Source organism: Brachionichthys hirsutus, chromosome 14 (genome assembly GCF_040956055.1).
Source record: "Brachionichthys hirsutus isolate HB-005 chromosome 14, CSIRO-AGI_Bhir_v1, whole genome shotgun sequence".
NCBI classification, from domain to species: Eukaryota; Metazoa; Chordata; class Actinopteri; order Lophiiformes; family Brachionichthyidae; genus Brachionichthys; species Brachionichthys hirsutus.
The window spans coordinates 8,598,657-8,618,845 of record NC_090910.1 but is presented as its reverse complement, the minus strand read 5'-3'; the positions used below and the strand labels follow the sequence as shown (position 1 = coordinate 8,618,845).

General features: G+C 42.2%; 3 protein-coding genes across 3 annotated transcripts; 2 read left to right on the top strand and 1 right to left on the bottom strand.

Annotated features, from left to right (window-relative positions):
- The first annotated feature begins 255 nt into the window (after nt 1-255).
- On the top strand, nt 256-2,274 carry si:ch211-161h7.8 (thiosulfate:glutathione sulfurtransferase). Its single transcript, XM_068748145.1, has 4 exons — nt 256-433; nt 883-1,005; nt 1,095-1,257; nt 1,973-2,274. Exons 1-4 carry the CDS (start codon nt 256-258, stop codon nt 2,043-2,045), a joined length of 537 nt encoding a protein of 178 aa, XP_068604246.1. The 3' UTR covers nt 2,046-2,274.
- A 1,130-nt stretch (nt 2,275-3,404) lies between these two features.
- LOC137903803 (cystatin-B-like) lies at nt 3,405-4,373 on the bottom strand. Its single transcript, XM_068747955.1, has 3 exons — nt 4,211-4,373; nt 4,003-4,104; nt 3,405-3,708 (listed from the first exon to the last, which is right to left on the bottom strand). Exons 1-3 carry the CDS (start codon nt 4,289-4,291, stop codon nt 3,580-3,582), a joined length of 312 nt encoding a protein of 103 aa, XP_068604056.1. The 5' UTR covers nt 4,292-4,373; the 3' UTR covers nt 3,405-3,579.
- Nucleotides 4,374-7,741: 3,368 nt separating this feature from the next.
- drd3 (dopamine receptor D3) lies at nt 7,742-19,875 on the top strand. The gene is made up of 7 exons (XM_068747767.1): nt 7,742-8,044; nt 11,732-11,844; nt 14,229-14,365; nt 15,680-15,873; nt 17,778-17,843; nt 18,523-18,910; nt 19,679-19,875. The coding sequence occupies exons 1-7, from the start codon at nt 7,760-7,762 to the stop codon at nt 19,873-19,875; spliced, it is 1,380 nt and encodes a 459-aa protein (XP_068603868.1). The 5' UTR covers nt 7,742-7,759.
- Nucleotides 19,876-20,189: the final 314 nt, after the last annotated feature.

Here is a 20,189-nt window from a genome sequence, read left to right as displayed (position 1 = left end):
CTTATATTTTCAATTCTGATAGGGGCCCCTTTTATATGTGATCCTAAATCTCATTACAACACAGACGCGACCGCCGCTGTAACGACGCTGCAGGTTGGGTGACTCCGAACACGTATGCAGGTCGCTGACGTAAGTCACTCCAAAACCACGCCCACCGCCAAACATCCGGAGACCCTTACTTTTTTTTTTATTAAAAGGGATCGCCAGGTGTTGCGACATGTGTTTAGTTCCAAAGAAGCGGATTGGACCGAGATAATGCTCTGCTATACAGGACGGCGTCGTCTCTCAGCGCGCAACGCCGCGCTCGGCTCCATCATGCTGTGCTTTCTGCTGTCACGGAATTCGGTCCGCGTCGTCGCTCAGGTGAGCCGCGCCGGCGCGTCTCTTAGTCGCTCTTTTGCGCGCTCAAACCCAACTTGCGGAGAAGAATCCGGTACGTATCACTAAAATATTCCTATATTATATCAGTGAATAATAGTGAATATCTGTCCTCATGCTGCCGGTGTGCGACGCAAAGTAAAATGTATTTGATTACTTTTTTTTAGATACTTCTACTTCTCTTTAGCCGTTTCCGTACCCTGTCATTTTTATTTCCAGGTGCACAGTTGATTAGTTGTTTTACTCTTTTTTTCTGCTTTACTGAGATCAGTAACACTAAATCACAAAATATACAATTAGCCACTTTGCAGCTCCAACTTGCACATAAATAGAACTTGTATTAACCGCTTTTCCTGAAATGTGTCTTTTTCTGCATAATACGTGTTAGACTTTTGCCACCACCGTATATGTATATTTTTTATATGATTTTGAATGTGTAATGTTCCACCGAAGACAGTGTTTCTCCATTGGTGTCACGAATGCGATCCGTTGTGTCCACGCCAGATTCCGTGGTGACTTACACACAGCTCACGTCTATGCTGTCCAGTGGTGACGTTCAGCTGTTTGATGTGAGAAATCCAGACGAATACCAGGCAGGGTACATTGCTGATGCTGTCAACACGCCTCGTAAGTGCTAATATAATGAGGGGGAAATCATGGTTGTCTACAAGTCTTAATGCCAAGAGTGTGTGTGTGTGTGTGTGTTTAAATATTAGTGGACACTCTGGAAGATTCTCTAAAACTAGCGCCACAGCAATTTCAGGAGAAATTTGGAGTATCGGCTCCTGGAAAATATGATGACGACATCGTATTTTACTGTAGAACTGGCAAAAGGAGCACCAGCGCTCTGGGAATCGCCCATCAGCTGGGATTCTGCAGGTAAATTTCTGCACCGTACACACTGGAAACATATCCATCAATATATAGGGAGAGCCCATTTACCATCCAAGAGTCCAATTATTTATGTGACCGAATGTAGGTGAGCTTTCAACATTCAGAGGACAGATGACAAATTAGATTGCAATCACGCTAGTTCACGTGTGCCTTACTAAATTACCCCAATGTGTTTTAGTAGACCTGCACAGTGATGCACACAACAAACCATGTGTTGTTATTACCGCCGCCAAGGAGGCGGAAATTCAGGAAATGTTGGGAACGTTACCAGGAGCAGATGACTAAATGTCGGCGATGATCCAGAAGAGATCCTGGATTCTGGGTCACTTTGAAACTTTCTGTAAAATCGCAGGCACTGAAGCTTCAAAATGTGTTCCTCAATATCCCGGTTGGTTATTGATCGATGTGTATGGAATTTAACACAGTCATGTAGGATGGGGACCTCTGTGTTACCAATGAAAAACAATGTGGATAAAATAAATCATTATTGCTGTAAATCCCAATATAGGGGGGGGCTGAGGTCCTTGGCAGAAGTGTGCACTCTCCGAGTGCTTTTCTAGTTTAATCATTAAGCGTTATTGCTGCTGTAATGCTACTAGGGTACAATGTCCACTGATATTGAACACTGCATGATAAATAAACGAGAGCGAAAAAACATTGATAAGAGAATAAGCTTCTTTAATTTACTTCTTTTTCGCAGGGCCAGACATTTCAAAGGAGGGTACACTGAGTGGGAAAAGCAACAAGGAAATAAATCCGCAAGATGCCAATGAGAGAGGATTCAGCTGCTTTTCGTCAAGTTGCATTTACTCACACACGTGCTGTGTGCACCACCAAAAACATGCAACTTAGGTCCGGGACGTTATTGAAAAAGAGAAGTAATTCTCAATTGACTTACCTGGTTAAATAAAAAAAATATATATATACATACGTTTGTTTAGCATCCTTCATCTTTGTTTCAATATTTTGTTTTTCTTTGGACATGGCAGTTTGTGTAAATGAAAAAAGTACATGAGCAACAAGAATAAAGTGTCAGACCGGAATGGCGTTAATATATGCCTTTGAGTCACAGTTGCTGCGTGTTGTAATGTCTGTGCTGATATGCGTTAAGAGAATGCAGTAAAGGTTTTACACCACATATATCACATCTGAACATTAATCAGTAACTATTTTTGATAACTTCAAAAAATAAAATTGAGATTGCGGTTTGGGTTTTAGATACAGTAATACCTTGACATACGAGTATTTGCTCGTATCTCAATTCAATTTTTCCCATATTAAACAACTGAAGAAGAATTAATCCGTTCCGGCCCTCTACAAATGCGCAAATCAACACTAATAACAATGGAAAAGAACCTATTTTTAAATTGATATATAGACATAAACACACAAAATGATATAATAAATTATATACTAATGTAATAGAAGATAAAATGAGGTTTTGTTATAAGTTCTTACCCTCGAGACAGGCGATGGCTTCTAACGGTGGTGTGCAGTGCGGAGGGGGAGGGAGGGAAAAAGAGTTGCAAGGTACATAGACACCTTATACCGTACCGCTCGTTTCTCGGAACGCTCGTGTGTTGGAGCGCTCGTATGTTGAGGCATCACTGTATTTAGTTTGCATGCTTTGTTTACATTTTTGTGTGTGACCCTCCTCATACAAGCACTTTGAATTAGTTAAGATTTGAAACCCGGCTTGTTTGATTCTGTGCTGAATAAAAGCAGTTCAAGCTGTAGGCCAGTAGATGGAAGCAAAATGTCAACACTAAAAACATTTATTTCTGTTTCCCCCACCACTTCATTACAGTAGCAGTGCCCTCTCAGGCCTGACCTTCACACTGCTATTGGTCTAGACAGGCATAGACTCTGTGTATGTACAAAACTGTAAACGTTGATTGTCTCACTTCCTTCACTTACTGACTACTGAAACAGCTTCAGAAAGCATTTTATAATCTGTGAGTCAGCAAGAATCTGATGCAACGTTTCAATTTTCTGCTTAGCTGTCACAATATCTTACAAGTACTTTGATCAACTTCTTTTTTCTTTTGTCCTTGTATTCCATCAGCAGACGTGCCCTGACCTGTTAACTGGATTACAACTCAAGATGCCACAGATATAAAACAAACACTTGATGGATTTGAAAGAAATCATTCATTTATTAATTGTGACAAGAAAAAGAAGTTCTCTTTTGGAATTCTCTAAACATCATGATCTTCAGGGTGGTTACAGCGTGTTATTACATGTTAAGAGTGACAAAAGTATGTGGTATAAAGAGTCAAGAAAAGCTTGATTTCTTTCAGTATGCTTTTAGAAATACGCAAGCTCGTCCTCAAGGCTCTTGCCCTCCTGAATAGCAGTCAGCTCGATTTCACCTCCCGCACACGGAAGCTTTTCATGAACACGCAAGTGGACGTATTCGTCTCCTCCGACACGGACCTGCAAGGAAGAGCATGCAAAGTGTTAGCTCTCGCTTGCTGGCAAGCTGACAGGCAGCAAAGAGAGTCCTGTTCTGAACTGCATTCTCCAGGTAACACACCTTGCAACACACACACACACCCCGTGGGAATCTTGTCAGGCGAAAAGAGACCCATTTCAAAAGAGAAACATTTCTGACAGGTACATCTGAATTACAACCCCTATAAATGCCAAACTCCCTGTATATTATTAGGCTTTATTTACAGCATCTAGAAGTTAGGACTTTAAAACATCACAAGGAGGAAAGGAAATCACCTTAATGAAGTGGTTCGTCCCAGCCACAACCTGCTTGGAGCATTTGACGGGGGTGAACTTATCAAACTTCTTCCCAGTCTTCAGTTCTGCGTGGGGCTTAACCTGATAAACGAAGGTACGGTAGCAAAAATCAAAATACATTGAAACACAGGCTCAGTTTCTGCTGAAATGACGGCAACGTGTCATAATATTGGCTCTCTAACCTTACCTTCTCACAGATGAGCTCGGTGTCGCTGTCTGGTTTACCTGGGTGTGAACACCCCCCACAACGGGTATTCTTCGAGGCCATTACGATCGTTTTAGAGCTTCAAATTTGTACAACAGATGAGGAAACAATGGATTCTCTTATACTGTTTTCAGAGAAGTTACAAAGTGTCATGTGATTCCGTATTTTGGTTCATACCATCATCTTAGGTGTTATTTGGTTTTTATACACGTCATTACCAACCAATACAGCAGCAATTATATCCTCAGTCACGTCAATTGTGGTATAAAAATGTGTTTATTTATAGTATGAATAATTAATCTATTAAGAAAGCTGATTTTCTTCATATATACCTTTAGTATTGTTTTTCTTCTCCCCCCCGCTACGAACGACATGGGCTCGTCCGAGGCGTGGCTAAATCTGGACGTGACAGCTGACCGAAACTGCGTTTTTGGTCAGCTGTGCAGTCATGGATCAAACGGAATCCTTTTTTTTTTTTTTTTACAAAAAGAAGCAGAATAAATTAGTCATGTGTGCAGAGACAACGTCGGAGTTTCGTAATATTTCTGCCTTCCTTTTTTTTAAATTCTCTTTTTGAAAACTGAATCTACTGTGAATCAAAGGGTAAAATAATAGTTTTGAAAAGAATAGTATTCACCGGAGATCACACAAAGCGTCCGACGGGGTGGTACCCCCCCCCCCCCCCCCACACACACACACACACACACACACACCCCCGTCATGAAACATTCCTCCTAATGAATGAGGTTATGAAACATAAAAATGGGGTGAAAGCTCGAAAAGAAAGGGAGAAGCTGCCAAACAGAATGTTCTTTGTATTTCTGTATTGTATTTAGAGTGGGACAAAAAGCAGAACCTGAACTGAAACAAAAAAATTGTTTTTGCTTGATATTAACTTTATAGATAAAACAAGTGATTAATAATAGCGCGTCTGCATTGGGTGGAATATGCGCGTAAATCAGTAGATTTGAGCGTCACTCCACGCCCACCGCCAAACATCCGGACACACTTACTTTTTAGGATCACAAGGATTCTGTGCTGGATAAAAGCAGTTCAAGCTGTAGACCAGTAGATGGAAGCAAAATGTCAACCCTAAAAACATTTATTTCTGTTTTTCCCGTTTTTTTAATTATGTTTCAGATTCATAAATCATCATCCCAGTGAGGCCACGCTGTAGAGAAATGCAGACTTCCTGTATCTTGTTTTGTCGAGGTCACCTGTCAGTTTAAACAAATTTTAACTGCTTTTGACCTGCTTAATTTTGTTTTGTTTCTAGAATTAGATTGGATGCTAATATACGAGCTGATGCAAAGAAAAATAATGGAGCACTTTTTTTTTATATATATATATTGGATTCGTTCAAATGTATTTTCCTTGGTGTGCAGAACCTGCACAGGGCTTATTACTCTTATCTTAAAATGCCATGTAGCAGATATCACAACTAAGCACACTGGCAGGGAACGTTTTAGTACTTTTTAATGTGCTTTCAGGTTTGTTTTCTTGTGTTCTTCCTTATCATTTGCATTTTTTTGGTGCGAGAGGCTTGGATATGTGATGCCAGAGCTAGAACAATGTCTTCTTATATGCATGGACCTAAACTGACTCAATTTACGCGCTGTAGATTGTATTGGTTCTATTTTATGAGAACATAATTGTGCTATTCGTGTGCAAATGTCATTTCCAGCAAAGTGAGGTATAAATAATTTCAGGGGAATCTAAAATATATGCTCCATGAAATAACAAGTCGCCTCGATTTCCCACGGCTTCGAACCGCGCGTAAAAGGAGACGCCTGATGTCAAGTCGGCCGCTACGCGCGCCTCTGGTTCGGCGGCAGAAGCAAAGCGCCACGCGCAGCGCGTGTTTACCTGTCGCCAAACAGTCACGCACACGCAGCGTCGTGGGAAGACAGTCGAAGTTGCTGAGGGTTCGTTTCTGAGAGCTTCTCACATTTGGCTGTGCGTAATGGCACCGAGCGCTGCTCGCCTCTCCGACCTGGACGCGATTGCCAGACCGGACAACTTTTGACACGGATGCCGCTTTTCCTCGATGGCATCTGATGAATTCTTCACTGGGGAACCGTAAACGGTATGTAAAACTCCCGTTCGTGCGTTACGTTTTTGGTTTTTACGCAGATGTTTGCCTGAAATAGTTTCGTTTCTAACTGCTGCTCCTTTTTGCTGATTGTTTTATTCTGCTTGTACTCAAATGATGACGTTTTTGGGGGTTTTGCCCAATTAGTTATTTGTGTAAGTGAACTCCATTCGAGCCCAATGTTCCAATCAGCGTGATTGTGAAGACTGATAAGGTGCGCCATCACGGGTTTAATTACATTTTTCATCCAGGTCTGACTTCCTTGCGTAAGAAGTAATTTAAAAAAATCAGATTGATCAGATTGATTTTGTATTTTTGACAATATGACAAAGTTTTAGTGTGTGTGTGATGTAGTAAAATCATTGATGCTTATTTTCCACACTTGAATGACTCTTGCACATTAACCCTGATTGAGGTATAGTTAATAGTCAGTGGTCTGACAAACAAAAATCGAGGACAGAAGTTAGTTAGAAATCTTTGCGGGCGATTAAAAATTCATGTGTGCGTTAACACGGTTTGTTTCCTCAAGACCTTCCACGCCTTATTTTGTAGGAACTCTGTGTCAAACTGGTGTCCTCCAGGTATCAGTGACTGTTTTTCTATTTGCCTCTCCAGATTATTTGGTAGATAATCATATGATACTTGAGCCCCAGAGGAACTGAGTGGAATTATAGACTGAGAAAATCTTTAAAAGCCCCCAGATCTAAATATGGACTTCCTTTCTCTACCTCCTGTCTTGTGTTGCACAAATGAAAAGGAGGCGTTGGGTCAGTTTGTTTTAACACCTAACACAGGTGAACGCATCATCACGGGGCAGTCATTGGATCCGGGCCCCGATAGGGAGTTTGGGAATAATAGAGAGGAAGGATGGAGGAGAGCCCGGGACCAGAGCCAAACGGACCTCTCAGGATGGAAGCTCTGACTTATTACCCCTCCCTGATGAGCCAACCTATAGCTGACACTGCTCAAAGGCAAACTGCCAGCCGCTCATTAAAGTTACCGTCTCTGCATTGGAGCTCCTGTTTTTGTTAGCTGCTTGACAATACATATGGAAGTCTGACTTGAAAGATCACAAGTGCATTCCATTATCGATGAAGTTTGCTCTTAAGTGTATGACTTCCAACCGGGGATTTATGGAGTCAAGTCGGAGCCAAAGATCTTTATCTACCAGAGGCATCAATATGAGGTTCCATTTTTAATTTAGCAGGAACAAATTAAACAGCAGTTCCTGTACAGCAAGCGGGGCGGGGTGCTTTTCACTTCTGTCTGGAACCAGGGGGCTCTTTCCCAGAAGGCACCTCACCCGAAATGGCCTTGATGATGGTTCATGAACTGCATTTTGATCGGACAAATGAGAGAAATGCATGTGACCAAACTATGCTCTCTTCCATTGGTAGGTGTGCCAAGCGTCTCATCTCCCATGCCAACGGGACGCCTCCATGGCGGCGTTTAGCAGCACAGAGCAGCTTTGGAACGAATCAGACGGTCTCGGATGGGACGACAGGAATGAGAGCTCAGAGGCATCTGGGACGGATGAGCGTCACTACTACGCCATGCTGTACTCCCTGCTCATCCTGGCCATCGTCTTTGGGAACGTGCTCGTGTGTCTGGCTGTGTTGAGGGAGCGTTCCCTCCAGACGACCACAAACTACCTGGTGGTCAGCCTGGCTGTGGCCGACCTACTGGTGGCCTCTCTGGTCATGCCCTGGGCTGTGTACCTTGAGGTGAGGAGGGGAGGGCAGGGTGTTTAGAATTTCACCAAAGGCAAAAGGCATCAGAATCATCTGTCACCGTTCCTGCAAACAAAGCATTGGTCTATAATTGATAAGTGGTATAAATCTGAGGAGCAATGCCAGCAACGTAGCTATCCAGCTAAGATATCACTTCATCGAATCAAACTAAATTAATAACATCATATAAAGTGCTAAGTAGTGTTCATTAATATGCAGCTGCAGCCTCTCCCTTCATTCCTTTTTGCTTCATTGCTAACGCCCCTCTTTATTTCACGTCGCTCCGTTTTCAGTCTCATGCTTTCCTGTTTGCCTTCTCCTTATGGAAATATGATTTGCTCAAGGCTCTTTGTGGTGTCAGTTTTTTGACCCGCTTTGAATCACCTCGCTGGCATTTGGGATTCAAGCTAATATTAGTGGCATGTCTGCTCGCTGAGCATCCACCTGGGTGCGAGGTATGGGTGGAAACACTGCGTGGATTTAACTGATAATAAACGAGTCAAGCGCTGATGAGGAATTGGAATAGTGCTGTGGAACTAGAGCAGGGCGCACAGGGAGATGCATTTTTAATATGGTAGAAGGTGGGTAGTCTAAATTCATGGTTTAAACATAAACCAACTATTTAAATGATGTATTCACTAGTTAACTATTTCCACCATTCATTTTATTAACAGTTTCTACTGTTAGTGGCTTGTTTATACAGCAGTTAACTATTTAGATTAGTCACAGTTCATCTTCTTTTCCAACCATTTATTCAACCTTTTGACCTTCAATTACCTCCGCCCAACTAGAGTTGGAGATTCTGTTTGTTTGTTTGTTTGTCTGTCCGTCTGCTGTGTTGCTTGAAATGCTGTGAAGGTGTTGCTGTACGAGTGGATCTGTTACATTTTGAGAATGAATGCAGATTGTTCACGTCCTTCAACAGCCTGACACGGTCAATTCATGATCTTCAAGCACTGGATCTTGAGAGATTAAATAATATATTTGATGGGAGGCAACATTTAAAATGCCAGAGCGCACAGTAATGGGATTACTACCAAGGAGTAGCTGAGATCATGTAAATTCAGTCATGGAATTGTTCAAGTTCTTTTTAGTTTACTACTTTTAGGTACTATTTAAACATTATTTTTACCCAGTTATTTTATTTTTGGAAATCATGCAAAACTACTTTAAAACATTTTTTTTTTCTTTGCCATAACTTCTGTGATTTGGCGCTCTGCAAATAAAATTGACTTGACTTTATTTCTGTCATACTACCATTCATTTGTTTTTGTTGTTTTTTTAAACTGCCAACGTACCGTACAATTTTTATTTCAATTGAATCTACTCCCATGGTGGCAACTGCAAATCTATCCCCTGTGGTATAAGTACCTCAAGTGGGGAATCATTGATCAGGAGCTCTAAAGCGAAGAATGATAAGACAATGGAGATAAGCAGAGGACGTGGAAGAGATTGAAACGATGCTTGGCAGCAGTGAAAGGAAAATCGACAGGCAGTTGTGAGGAGGAAGACAAAGTGAACTTCTGCAACAAAGACGGAGTTGCAGTCAGAGAGGAAAGGAGATGAGGTTCATTTGGAGCTTTGTTACACACAATGACAGAAAGATAGGCAGTAATGATGACACGCTGCAGTTAGGTAATGCTCGACAATAACTGGTACAAAAACATATTTGAAGTTTTGGAGTTTGTGTTTCAAGGGCAGGTGTATCTCACACCTGGAAGATATCTTTCCCAGATATGTTTACCAAGGAGCCAGGCTGCTGCTGAATGTTTGGTCTGAACGATTCCAATGGCAGGTCAATCAGAGGAAAAAAAGATTTGACGCCTATTCTCTGAATGGTGCAGTTAATGTATGGCATCGATGTCATCAATAACTGGGTGCTCGCTTTCCCTACTTCCTCCTGCTCGGTGTCTCCGTCCCTCAGGAAATGTGTGACACGTCTGCAGAAACAGATCCGCTTGTGTTGCGTGATTTCTGAGAGAAAATGAGAGATTCAGTCATACAAATGTTGAGTTGGTGACGTGAATCATTGTTGGCTGTGCCTGTACCTGGTTCACCATCGCCAAGAATACCCCACCAAAAAAACAAAATCCCTTTGGTAAAGCAGTTTAAACTGTTTGAATGAGCAGATGTCACTGCTTTGAAAATATGGATTTCTGCATGGCTCTGCGAAGTTGCCATCGTATCCCCGTACGATGCATTCGCACGCTCGCCTCAGTGTCTGTGTGTTTGTTCATGCATGTTGTCGACTTTACTGGTGTCATTTCTGAAAAGAACGGGTCCCTGCAGAGATATAAATGGAGATAGTGGCATACCGAATAAAAAAAAAAAAGGAAATTTCCTGGTTTTCACGCCTTTGAAACTGAAAATTAAAGTCGCCCTGCAGGAATTCAGTTCCGAGTGTTGACAAGAGTAAAAGGATTTGGAAGGAGGATTTAAAACGGGATGGTCAGAGTTGGTGCAACTGAGGCAGAGTTATACTGGCTATCATCCATCCACCGTGTCCCAATTCCATAAACTAGGCCAATGTTATGCAGCATAAAATCAGATATCAATGCCTGAAACTAACCAAGATTTGAATGTTTGACAAGTCCAAAAGTCATTGCTGTTAAATGTCTTGTTACTGTGTCTTTAATAAGTGGAATGAGAGCGTCTCCAAAATATGCTTCCTTCTCAGAAAAGAACTCACATTCATGACCCCAGGACTTGTCAGTAAGCGTCCCGACTGTGAACGCACCATGTACTTAGAAACGGTATGGAGTAAGGAAATGGAGAACGGTCGCCTGGATCAATGCTCGCTTCTACACTTTTAACCGATTGCACCCTCTCCGCCCGTTAAACACTCGTTTTTTAAACGTCAGTGCTCCCAATTTGTGGCACGCGTTCATTAAAAAACACGTCACGGGAAAACGCAAAATGAAATGACCCCGATGATGTCGGGGCGCTTTTTTTTTCTGGGAATTGAAAAAAGCTCCCAGCTTGAGCCACAGGAAACATTATACAGCCATTTCCACAGACTGAGTGGCATCGACCGTGATGGGCAAACAGATTTTTTTTTATGTGTGCAATCGGTGGAAAGTTCCTTCAAGTGCAGGATTACCATGCATGGATACGAGGCCAAATGAGGTGGTGTGAAAAGAGAAATGTCAGCGGGCTTCGAGGAGATTGCTGTCTGTTTGTGCCTTTGTGTGTTTGGCTGCACTCATTCCCATCAGTCTGCCGGTAGATGTGAATTCCCATATCGGATTTAAGCGATTCAGGCGGTTGAATTCCATTTATCTTTTTTCTGGCAGTTGTTGCCATTGTGGGAGCCGGCGTGTAAAGGCTGCCGGTTTGAGGATGGCTCTGCTTTTGGGGATTTGTTTCCAGGTGTTATTGCTTTAGCCTTGCGCTCGAGTCCTCACAGGGAGTTGAAAGTCCCTTGGGAATAATTGTCTGACACATTTCTTCGACTGTTAAACACTTCCACGTTCGATACGCAGAGTGCGATGTGAGCGGAACCTTTACACTTCCTGATTGAAGAGCACATAAGTTATCTCCAGGTGCACACTTTTCCGTCTCTGTACCCTAGTGTCACACACACACACACAAGAGTTTGTTCATGTGTGAAGTCAATGGGTTGTTCACACTTCACGGCAAAGGAGGGAGCGCATTGTTAATTTGCCTGTCTGTCCCGCACAGGTGGTCGGCGGTGCGTGGCTTTTCAGCCGGCTCTACTGTAACATCTTCGTCACGCTGGATGTGATGATGTGCACCGCCAGTATCCTCAACCTGTGTGCTATCAGCATTGACAGGTGAGCGTGCGTGTGTGTGTGCGTGTGTGCGTGCTTGTGTGCGTTTTACCTGCTTGCTTCCCTCATTGTATGCGACTTCAAATGTTGCCATGGCCGCGCCGATATGAATGTCCTCCATGTGAGATTTCCCTACTTCCTGGTAATAGTTTCTTTCCCTCGGATGTTTTTGAAATTTGACGAGGTGAGGCGAACAACCTGCGAGCATCAGCAAGTGACAGGATGCGACACAATGAGGTGGAGCTTGAGATGAAGAGTTGGTGAGCTGCGTGCTTCCATTCGATGGCCTCGGTTCTCTCGGATCTGACTGCTGTACATTTGTCTGCACTAATGCAGGAGGAGCCATGCCATGCCATGACTGTGAGCTCTTACTGTGGACGTGCATCTCGTGTTTGCATTATTCATTTGCTTGGTTTTCTTCTTGTGTCATGGTTAATATTTGATAGCTCTCTGGAGTTTTTGAACTTACGACCTGCAGGCATCAAGAGTTCAACTATATCAAAGTAATCAAGTCTGTGAGAGCAGCTTAAGGTGTTTGCATGTTTGCATATGTGTGGGGAGGAAGTCTTCCTCTAACATGTTCTGATAATTACTTTCCGAATTTGCTAAATCTTCATTTCTTCTTTCATAATGTTCTAATTATTAACAGGGCACTGAGCTCTGTTTGCCTTTTGTTAATCTGATTAGGTTGCAAATTTGCAAGTAATTTGTGCAACAGGATAACAAATTTAATAAATGTGGATTTATTATGTAATAATGTGCCCTTGTATTGTAGAGAGTCTAAATTTAGTACCCAATTATTCTAGTTTCTCAACTGACAACGTGAAATCAATGTGACAATGTGTGAAAATGGTCTCTCATAGTGATGAGTCTGCACCTTCTGTAAATCCACCCTTCGGCTCTATAGTAAGATTCGGCTTGCTTCGCTGTCTGGCCTGCAGGTTTACTGTTTGATCTATACTTGCATGCTCTCAGGTTTGGCCGTGGCTAACAGCTGTGCAGAGAAGAACCTCTAGAAACGATTACTTAATGCGTTCTATATATCATCGAGGAGCAAACAGACGTAGTTACAGAGCTGTACTGTTGAACCTCCTAGAAAAGCTGGTAGAACGAGAAGCAAATATTTCCCTCAGGAGTTGCTAGAGATCAAAACAGAGTGTGTGTGTGTGTGTGGGGGGGGGTTAGGGGTTTCATCCAAAACCAATTCTAAAGTTGGTGATCAATGTTGTGTTTTTGCAAGTTTAAGGCACCACAAATTCAACACCATAGATCCTGCAGCCAGGAGCGGGCCTTAATGGCACATTCATTAAATTCATGCACAAATTTTGCCACAGGGCAAGAGTTTAATCAGACTGGGATGAAAATTGTATTTAGCGTTGTGCATCTTTTTTTTTTATTGCAAATGCTTCCATGCCTGCTTGCATAAGTTTGACCTGCAGTGTTTTTTTTTGCTGTGAGTATATCTGTAAAGTTCTGTCGAGCCCTCCGGTGCGCTGTGATTGATTATTAGACGACTGCTTCAGTATCACACGGTTTGTGAGGTGCCATATTAAAGAGGAGGACCGGAGGCATGCTGTGTCATTGATCTTTGTCACGGCTCTGTTTGTTTAAAGGTTCAGACCAATTGTTGCTGTGATAACAGGGAAGACCGGTCATCTTAAATTACGGGAGGAGCCGGTCTGTTCACAGATCTACCCCGGAAGAAAGATTTTGCATCCAATTTCAGGGTGAAATACAAAATTGTGGATGTATTCACAGCATAGATACAGATTCTGAGCAGCGACTCAGAGCAGAGGATTCGCATTTTTATCCTCAACTAGCCGTGTAACTTAAAGCTGCACTCGATCAATATATATATATATCATGTAAAATGCTTTTGGCCACTTCACTTTCCCATCAGTGTTTTATTTAACCAGACAGCGACACGACAGAGGGGTAAAGGTAGAGAGCAGAGGGGTAAAGGTAGAGTGCAGAGGGGTAAAGGCAGAGAGCAGAGGGGTAAAGGCAGAGGGGTAAAGACAGAGCGCAGAGGGGTAAAGGCAGAGAGCAGAGGGGTAAAGGCAGAGGGGTAAAGGCAGGGAGAATTGGGGAGAAAATAGTGTTTTGACTGAACTTTTACGTTTTACAGGCTCCAAACAGCATAACATCACATCCATTCTGGGTCAAGGTCCAAATAGGATTGCTGCTTCTTCTGACCACTGTTAACCCTTCATTTGAATCTCCACTATTTATTTATTTTTCTGCCATATTGTTGGTGTTTGTGTTTTGTTATTATCTGTTTTCTCTCTGCAGTTTGTTTATGTATTTACTTATTCCATTTTACTGGACGCTTCATTCAAATGCTGCCATCTATCCTCTGAGCAGACTGCCTCTGTCTGCATCCGCAGGTACACTGCAGTGGTGATGCCCGTCCTGTACAACACCACCCATCGCTCCAGGAAGAGAGTTTTCACAATGATCGCCACCGTGTGGGTCCTGGCCTTCGCCGTCTCCTCTCCCCTGCTGTTTGGTTTCAACACCACAGGTCAGGGGAGAAAAAAAACGTTCTTCTTTCTTTTGCCTCGGTGCATTGAAGAGTCTATTTTTTTGCAGGATGAGGTTTAGGATTTTCTGTGAAATATATTCAGTGAATTTGCTGTTTGGCGTCAGCAGTGGGACAGCAAAACAAATTGAAGAGGATTTTAAAGGTGCAGCAGCCAATTTAGCTGTTCAGAGTCAATTTGCTACACATTGTGAGATTGCAATACTGAGCGTGTGGATTTTTGTATAATGTTTTCTATGATTATGTCTTTAGTATTGAGACTATCAGCAGTGAAGATGAGAACTGGCACATCAACAGAGAGGCAAAGATCCATTAAAACATGTAAAACTGAATTGGCACATTTCACAGTAGCCTATTTATTCTCTGTAGAAGCAACATTCTGTGAGTCGTTCTGCTGTTTCTGTCAAAATGTATCAATATAAGAACAACATTTTATTTCTTAGTTACATGCACTGGATTCTTGTGAAATTAAGTTTCTGTATAGGTAGAGAGATGATGTAATATTCTGTAAATCTGTGAAGCCATTTGGATCGCTCGTGTTTTAAGTCACAAAAACGATGTGCTGCCAAATCACATCTTCCTCATTCATTCAAACAACAAACAAGAAAACACACAGAATTACAAAAAAAAAACAAGAAGAGCTCTTTTCATTTCAATAAGAAGCAGCAGAAGCATAACAATGAGCATTAGCCATACATGGTGGAGAGAGAGAAGCATTAGTTTGGGAATCCAATTGTTTGTTATGGTGAAATTAAACAGGAACATTGGGAGAAGAGACCAAAACCATAAGATCACGGCCCAATAGAATTTTGACAGAATAAATATTGCAAACGTGCCAAAACAAATGAGGCAAATGTGTGTAGGAACCGTTGTTGGTTTGGAGTGTGTGCCGACAGAGATTGTATCTGTCGCTCCTTGTTTCAATCTCTCTGTGTATTGAGGTGTGTGATATTGATCTGGAGGGGCATCCAGGGAGAGGCAAATCACTTACATTTGTTCATGCCACTGACATCTTTAATCAGCTCTCTGGATGGATCTAGGACTCTGGGATTTTGATTGAATAATACGTACATCCTATTCCAATCCATAGCATAATTATTATCAATCAGCCTTCCATGCAGTTTAACAGTCAGCGATGTGAGTCGACGTGTGCGCTGCTGTACGATGTGCGGTTCATCTTGCGTGCGGACTACGAGTCAAGCCGTGGAGATTATATTCAGAACGGCGCACTTTAAGGTTGTCAGCTGTGAATCGCGTCGACCTCCCGGCCTCCTATCTGCATTTCTTTCGCTGCAGATGACCCCACGGTGTGCTCCATCTCCAACCCGGACTTTGTCGTTTACTCGTCGGTGGTGTCCTTCTACCTGCCGTTTATTGTCACTCTGCTGGTCTACATCCGGATCTACATCTTCCTCAGGATGAGGCGGAAGAGGATCACGTTTGGCCAGGCCAGTGGAAAGGTGCAGCCAGGCTCCACCCCACCATCTGCCGTGAGACACCTTATTTCTGTTTCAATCATACGCCCATTGATTAACCAACCATTGGAAGACGCTGTTGCTGTTTGGGTTGCCAGGTTGTGGCTGGAGTTTAGCATGATATTTGCATTTGTCAAAATTAACAATAAACTAAAAGCATATATACAGATATATCATAAACTTATTTACATCTAATAATATAAAATATTTATATGATTACAGTGAAGCTCAGAAGAGTGCAAATATTTCTTAGCTCCTAATAAGCGAATTAACATTTTTATATTTTTACATGCAATATGGATTCAGTCTCCATCCCTCATTTGAATTCATTCGCATTGTGCATCATTATAATAAAATGATATTTGGCTTTGCTTTTAATGCGTTCGCCTGTCCTTTTCTTTTTAAGCAGAAATAACTCACTTTCAAAAAGTCCTTGAATTATTCCAACATAATATAAAAAATAAACTGCCATTGTGAGAAAAAGTAAAAAAGGTCAGAGTAAAAACTATTTTGCTAAAATAACATTGTCTAACCGTAACCCTGAGTCACAGGCGAAAGCGTTCAGAGGACAAATCCGATGACTCAGAGGAATATTACTTTGAGCCAACAGTAGATAAACTTTGTCCGGTTTTTGCCACGGTTCATTTTTAGGATGTTCCAAGGTCAAAGATGACATTGTAATTGTAAATCGCTGTTTATAAGCAGCTAAAACGCCTGTCCCTGTAAAACTGAAGATATTCTTTAAGAATGTTAAAATGAAAATGGTAATCGATCAGGAGAACTTCATTTATACAAAATTAAATAACTTTCCCAGAAGGCCTCAGTAAAGTCCTTTGACGTCCAAATCGTGTCACTATAACTGATTTTGTGTAGAGGGCGACGATGGCCTTTATTTCATTACAGTACAAGCCTGAATTCAGTTTTCAACTTGCAGTAAGTTTCATACATCGCTCCAGTTCATTCTATCTTTCATTTTTATCTTTCTATAGTGGGAAAAGACGCATCAGGGCATGTCCTACCTGTATCCACCCTACTAAACACTGAGATAATTGTAATCGATAGATTGATTTGGAGAGTCCGGGAGCCTCTTGAGTGAATGTGTAGTAATTCATTCCCTTCATTGTAAGTAATGTCACAGTTGACTTTTTAAGCAGCTGCTGAGAACTGGTTGGGATCGAGCCCAGTGTTTGAAATAATGAAAAATAGGACTGACTAAATCATTGATTCGAATGCAGCTCATGTATGAGCTTGAATCTAGCTGCACAGCAAAACCTTTTAAAATTCTATATTTATTACTTTCACTGATGAGGTTTCAATTTCACCTGCATTTGGATGGTAAATTGTTCAGTTTGTTTGTTTGTCTGCAGGAATATGTAAAAACTACAGTACTTGAGCTAAGGATTGGAGTGGATCAACATATAGGGATGAATCCAGGAGGTTGTTTCTCACATTGTTTAACATTGCCAGAGGTGTTTTTTTTTTTATATATATTTTTTCCCTAATTATGCAAAAACTATAGACCTGATTCCAACAAAAGATTTTGGAGAGGTGGGCTAGAGAAGTGAAGGGTCCTGTTCATTTTTTTGTTGTTGTTTTTATTTATTTATTTGCCTGCAAGATATCTCTAAAAGATTTTTGGTGATGTTTGAATGAAGTTTTGTGTTAAAGGGATGACTTTATATCGAGGCAGATCTGGGTGTAGAAGCAAATTCTGGGGTCACATCTGTCATTTATTTCAGCGTTGCAAGATATTAGGGTCTGAAATTATATTATGTCAACAGCATAAATAACAAGAAATAAATCAAAAATAAAATAATACGGGTATTGATCGAAATAAACATACTGATCACTATAATATGTAGATAGATATGACCATTTTTTCTTTATATTTTAAAATGATTTTCCCTCTGCTCCCGTAGGAGACATGTCTGCAGGAGGAGACTCCCAAGGCGAAGCGAGACCTGTCGCCTATAAGGATTAAAGTGGTGGGTGTTATTTTAAACTAAAGGTACCAGGTACGTGGGAACGTCGTGACTTTGACAGCCTAATGTCTGACTAGCTCTCTGTATTGAACATGGCGTCAGGTTGTCACGTGGCAGCAGGCAGGGCGGTTTTAGAAGCTTTTTTTTATATATACTTTTTTGTGTGTGTGTTCATGTATGTGTGACTTTTTTTCCCCATTCTGCTATTGTCACAGCCCGAGGCTCAAAGCATGAGCTGAAAAATTGTCATTCCAAACCATGGCTTTTTTTTTTTTTCTTCAGCAAGGTCGGTGGATGATGCACCGCAATGCCTCCAAAATTTCCATCTCATAAACGTGTAGGGAATAACAATCTCCTACAGGAAATGAGTGAAGAGATGAGTCTGTGAGTAAGAGGACATGACCAAAAATATGTTTCTGGACTTGGTGGAAAATATATCCCACACCTTAAACTTCATACTAGTACTCCAAGGAGCTGTAAGAGGCAATAAAGAAGCTGTAAAACAATACTGCGTTCAATTAAATCGTACTCGTGCCTTATTATTATTAATAATATTATTATTACTAGAATACCACTCAGCTTGTAATATTTGTAATATTTTATTTTAAAAGTCTGGCACCATTTCTGTATTTATGTTGCTATGCTATTACATGTGTGTCCTGGTTCTACTTGCATCTCACAGCAGAGTGTCGAGCCTTCAGGTCCCTCCGAGCCCGGCCTGTTGTCGGGCTGCCTGTGGCGCAAACGGCCGAAGACGGGACCTGTGGAGAACTTTGTGCTGCCCCCGGTGGACATGCACAACTGCTGCAGCATCAGCCATGCCACCTGCGGGCGCACGGAGCTGGATTTGGAGCAGGAGCGAGAGGAGGAGGAGGAGGAGGTGGAGGTGGCTGACGGGAGCAAGAACCAACACCCTCCTGTGAGGATGAGCTGCGAGGTGAAGGATCTGTCCAACGGACGAACGCACACGTCGCTAAGGCCGGCGTTTCATTCTCACATCAACAATTCGAGATTCAGGAGCATGCATGCGCGGGAGAAGAAGGCCACTCAGATGCTGGCCATTGTGCTCGGTGAGTGGAGACTGTATTCAGTGGGAGAAGCTGAGGACGTGATGTTAATATAGCATGATGGCACTTTATGCATTCTGTGCCGTAGATACAAACATTAGCCTCGTTTCTGCCGCCTGTACCGTGGTCTCGTCGGGCCTTGATGGCACCAAAAGGTTTACAGAACCACAATAAATCCTGTAATGTCAGGGAAGTCTGCAGGGTTCTGGTTTACACAACACCAGCCCGGTCACTTTAAACCTGGTCAAGTTGGCTCCGGGAAGCTCGCACTGACAGACATGTAATCAGAGGTGTCTTACGTTATACTGCCTCCAGATCAGAGACGCTCTGCTCTTCTTCACACCTGCTTCCCAGTTTTGTGATGTCGTAACCCCAATTACCGTGCTTGCCTTTAACCCTAACCCTGTGCATGCATTACAGCTATAAAGTGTCCTGATGTCTGCTGCTGGTGATATTCACATCTTATCTGTGGATATAACAGGTTAATGGGAAACCAAAATATTTCAATTGGTCCTTCACTACGCCTGTTGTTGCACCTTTTATTGTAGGGGGGCAATTTGAAAGGATGAAAGCAGATTTGCCCTTGCCCTTGCCCTTGTGTTTTGGAAAAGTTTTTAAAAAGCCGCCCTTCAAACTCTTAAATCCTAATTGTTAAAGTAATATGAATACACCATTTGCTGGTTTTGCAGGAAGCACTAGCCGAGCGCACTCATGTTTACTGATATTTTTTGTTCCCCTTCACACCTCCCTGCTCCCCGGCTGCTGCTCCAGGGGTGTTCCTCATCTGCTGGCTGCCATTCTTCGTCACGCACATTCTGAACACCCACTGCAGGACATGCTACGTGCCTCCTGGGCTGTACGGCGCGTTCACCTGGCTGGGCTATGTCAACAGTGCGCTCAACCCCGTTATCTACACCACCTTCAACATCGAATTCAGGCGGGCCTTCATTAAAATCCTCAGCTGCTGAAGGATACGGCGCGCCAGGAAATGGAAATGGAAATATGAGCTTGAGCCGTCACGCTGTATCTAGTAAACAGGGTCAAGGAAAGCAAACCTGCTCTGTTTTACAGCATCAGCAAGGCGGAGCGAGAAGAAGAAAAAACTCTAGTGTGCACAAAAGACCATTTCTATGTACAATCCATGTTTGTTTTTGCAGTTTTAAAGGGTTAAAAGGCCGGGACGCCTTTTGAACAGTTATTCCTCACATAAGACTTACAGTACCTACATGCAGACAGACTTATTGATCGCAACATAATGGACTTTCTTGTACAGTGCATTTGC

What these genes read in the sequence shown, in the direction of transcription:
- si:ch211-161h7.8 (XM_068748145.1), top strand. Translation starts at nt 256, where the DNA reads ATGCTCTGCTATACAGGACGGCGTCGTCTCTCAGCGCGCAACGCCGCG. An exon ending in TGATGCTGTCAACACGCCTC is followed by an intron (nt 1,006 to 1,094) that starts GTAAGTGCTAAT and finishes TTTAAATATTAG; the next exon opens with TGGACACTCTGGAAGATTCT. An exon ending in CATCAGCTGGGATTCTGCAG is followed by an intron (nt 1,258 to 1,972) that starts GTAAATTTCTGC and finishes TCTTTTTCGCAG; the next exon opens with GGCCAGACATTTCAAAGGAG.
- drd3 (XM_068747767.1), top strand. Translation starts at nt 7,760, where the DNA reads ATGGCGGCGTTTAGCAGCACAGAGCAGCTTTGGAACGAATCAGACGGT. An exon ending in GTTTGGTTTCAACACCACAG is followed by an intron (nt 14,366 to 15,679) that starts GTCAGGGGAGAA and finishes CTTTCGCTGCAG; the next exon opens with ATGACCCCACGGTGTGCTCC. An exon ending in GATGCTGGCCATTGTGCTCG is followed by an intron (nt 18,911 to 19,678) that starts GTGAGTGGAGAC and finishes CTGCTGCTCCAG; the next exon opens with GGGTGTTCCTCATCTGCTGG.
- LOC137903803 (XM_068747955.1), bottom strand. Translation starts at nt 4,291, where the DNA reads ATGGCCTCGAAGAATACCCGTTGTGGGGGGTGTTCACACCCAGGTAAA. An exon ending in CCGAGCTCATCTGTGAGAAG is followed by an intron (nt 4,105 to 4,210) that starts GTAAGGTTAGAG and finishes TTCGTTTATCAG; the next exon opens with GTTAAGCCCCACGCAGAACT. An exon ending in GGACGAACCACTTCATTAAG is followed by an intron (nt 3,709 to 4,002) that starts GTGATTTCCTTT and finishes TCTTCCTTGCAG; the next exon opens with GTCCGTGTCGGAGGAGACGA.